We start from the raw sequence: 3,019 nt of genomic DNA on the forward strand, positions 1-3,019 counted from the left end.
GGCGGGGAAACGCCAGCGGCCGCTGAAGGACTTGGGGCTTCTTTTTCCTTTCTGTGTGACAAGTTTAAATAAAACCGCTTGTGGAAACGCTCAGCCCTGAAACTTTCCTGCTCTGGGGAGAAGAAAAAGTTTGAAATTATCAAAATGCCGATGTCTGTGCTTTCAAACAGGAAAAGTTCTCTTTTTTTTCACTTTAAATGAGCATTAGTTTAAAATAAATTTATTTTATAGTTTTTTTTTGTCTTCAACTTTCTGCTCATATACTTTTCGAGAACTGATAATTTGTTTTCCCTTATTTGCTTTTGGAAACTTTAAAAATGTGCGCTCTGTGCGCTGTCTGGGATGAGAAAAACTTCTTTTGTTGTAACTTAGTGTGGGATCAGGAAAAAAGTTTTCTTTTAATATCCACTGGAAGAAGGTAAGTGGTTTCTACCAAGGTTTTGAAAAGGGAAGAATTCCTGATTAGAAAAGCTAAAACTAAGGCTTTTTTGGAGGAGAGAGCATCTTCTACTTAGTGCCCACAGTGCAGCGGGTACTTCAGAGCTGCTGGTGGAAGTTGAGGTGCTGAGGCAATGGTGCTACCAGAAAACACTGCGTTTTCCCACTCCCCCTCTGTGGGAGCTCACTATAAGCACGTGTACAGCCACTGAGTGTGGTAACACACTACAAGGATCCTGAATTTACCTGCCCCTTAGTGCAGTTTGTGAGTATTAGCACCAACACCAAGTTGTGGAGTGGAGAAAGAGGGCAGGACCACATCTGTCACGAGCAACCCCGAATTAGGTGGAACACAAAGCCTTGCTGGTGGCTGTACCAACAATCTGTGCCAGAGCAGAGAATGGATCCTGGCCCTCCAGGCTCACAACTGGATTGCTGCTGCTGCTCTTTGTCCACACGGGGCTCCTGCTGTGCGCAGCCGCCTTTCTTCCCTTTGCCATCTTCACAACCGACAATAGCGGGGCTGGTTGGGTCCCTGCAGAGGTTTGAAACAACACAAATTCCATTAAGGTCAAGTGATTTCTAGGAGCCAAGCATTAAATATTGGGTCCTTCCCGTTTCCCAGCGGAGCATGTGCTCTGCTCCTCGGTGTTGGATGTTCTCACAGCCTTTCCCTTTTCTCTAGGCTCGCATGGAGGTAGATGCTGATGGAAATGGTGCTAAAATATTTGCTTACGCATTCGACAAAAATCGTGGAAGGGGATCCGGCCGTCTCCTACATGAGCTGCTTTGGTAGGTATCGTAAGGAGAGCTAAAACTTAAGGGTTCACTAAGGTGGAGTTCGCTGCCACCAACTTGTAAGTAGTTTATTTCTCTGCCTGTAGTATTTTAAGTCTTCTCAAGAGGCTTGCAGCTACGCTCAGTGGGAAACCCGGCACAGGGGGTGCCTGTAGATGATTTCATGGTTTGGTTCTGCACTGAGCCTTCAAACAGCTGAGTCTCGGTAAAAAGCATTATTCCCAGGGAAAACAGTGATGGGTGAGTATTATCCCAGTAGAGACTCTTTACATTGGAGAAATGCTACTAAAATTGCAGTGTGGTGTGGGGGAGCAGGGGACTGGCTCCATTTAATAGGTGAAGCCTAAGCTGAGGATTGGTTTTAGTTTTGGGGGTTTTTTTTGTCCTGTGATAATCGGGTATGTCTTTCTGGCACCCATGAGAATTGGCAGAGCACTGGAGAGCGATAGAACCTGTGATAACTTTAGGGTTTTTTTGTTTGCCTTTCTGGAAAGCTGCCTTCGTATCAGCTGCTACGTCTTTATTTTCTGTACTCTGAGTTGGTGCTTGATAGCCTTTGCAGCTGCCAGCTTAGATTCAGAGGCCAATTTACTCAGTTGTGAGAGATTAGCTCATGCGGTGAGTTAATGCACTGCTCTTTCTAGATGTGTTCATGAGTTAGTCGAAAAGATAGGGTATGTTAAAGAGAGCTGTTACTTCTGTTACAAGCCTTTTTTGAGAAATTAAATATGTTTTCTCTTCAATTCCATAGATTTTAATTCGCAGTCATGGTGCTAAGATGCAGCTGTGCTTTCTTTATTGTTCCAGGTTACTTTTTCTTCCCCAAACTGGTCCTTGTACGAGAGGAGGGAAAAATATCAGAGGCTATTATTATTATTGACAATCTGCTCATTAAATATGGATTTTAACCTGCGCCTGTTAATGTTTAACCTTGTTGCGCATAGAACTTGGGTGAAAATTATTACAATTGCAGAATTGCAGTCAGCTGCTGCTAACTGTGAACCTCGTACGGTAATAATTGTTGTCTGTAAGCAGCGCTAAACAGCACCTTAAAATTATTCTGGCTGGCTGTTGAAGGCTGGGGAGATGATGACAGTCCAGCTATTTGCTTATTACACAGCCCAGTCATTGTCTCTTCTGGCTTGTTTTAATTAAATTAGGAAATAATTCTAACCTATTCAGTTAGGTGACTCGAATTGTGTCACTCTAGCATGCACTGGTGTTAAAAAGTCAGAGATTGTGAGTGTAATCGGGGGTTTTTGACAGCTTTTAGAAAGCCTTTTGGCTACGAAGGTGCTGCCCCTCCTGAACAGAATAGCCACAGTGCTCCGTTTTATTTAACTGCACTGGGGGCTGCTTTGAAAACAACCCAGCAATGTGTTTTAGTGCCTTGTCCTTCCCTTGGCGAGAATGCCCTGAAGGGTTTGGAGCCTTTGAAAGACAGGAGAGATGGGTGGTAGCAGTCATTGGTCTTCCCAGCGCCAGCCTTGCTTCTTGGGTAAATTAAAAGCAAAGGACTTGACTTACTGCAGCTGTGGGAGTGTAATTTAGTTACTGTTCTTCCCCAAACATACCCCAACAAATCATCTCTGAGAAAACTAACCTGATTGTGTGTTTCTGGTGTAAGATGAAGTGAGTAGGCACGTGCTGGATGCTATTGCAAGTAAAGCACATTTCAAAAATGTTAATTTATTCAAGCAGGTATCTTAGTTCACATAGCTCACCTCAAAACACGAGCTGGTAGCTGTGGAAGCTGCAGCGATGACAGGGACCTTTTCCCACT

General features: G+C 44.0%; 1 protein-coding gene across 1 annotated transcript in view; it reads left to right on the forward strand.

The window, feature by feature from the left end:
- The first annotated feature begins 1,124 nt into the window (after positions 1–1,124).
- ZMYND19 (zinc finger, MYND-type containing 19) overlaps positions 1,125–3,019 on the forward strand; it is an 8,485-nt gene continuing 6,590 nt past the window's right edge. The window contains exon 1 of the mRNA XM_010180518.1: positions 1,125–1,230. Coding sequence (XP_010178820.1) covers positions 1,130–1,230 — 101 coding nt within the window. The 5' untranslated portion in view covers positions 1,125–1,129. The remainder of the gene's footprint in view (positions 1,231–3,019) is intronic.

The sequence above is a fragment of the Mesitornis unicolor genome, unplaced genomic scaffold, assembly GCF_000695765.1.
Source record: "Mesitornis unicolor isolate BGI_N332 unplaced genomic scaffold, ASM69576v1 scaffold18013, whole genome shotgun sequence".
In the NCBI taxonomy this organism is placed as follows: domain Eukaryota; kingdom Metazoa; phylum Chordata; class Aves; order Mesitornithiformes; family Mesitornithidae; genus Mesitornis; species Mesitornis unicolor.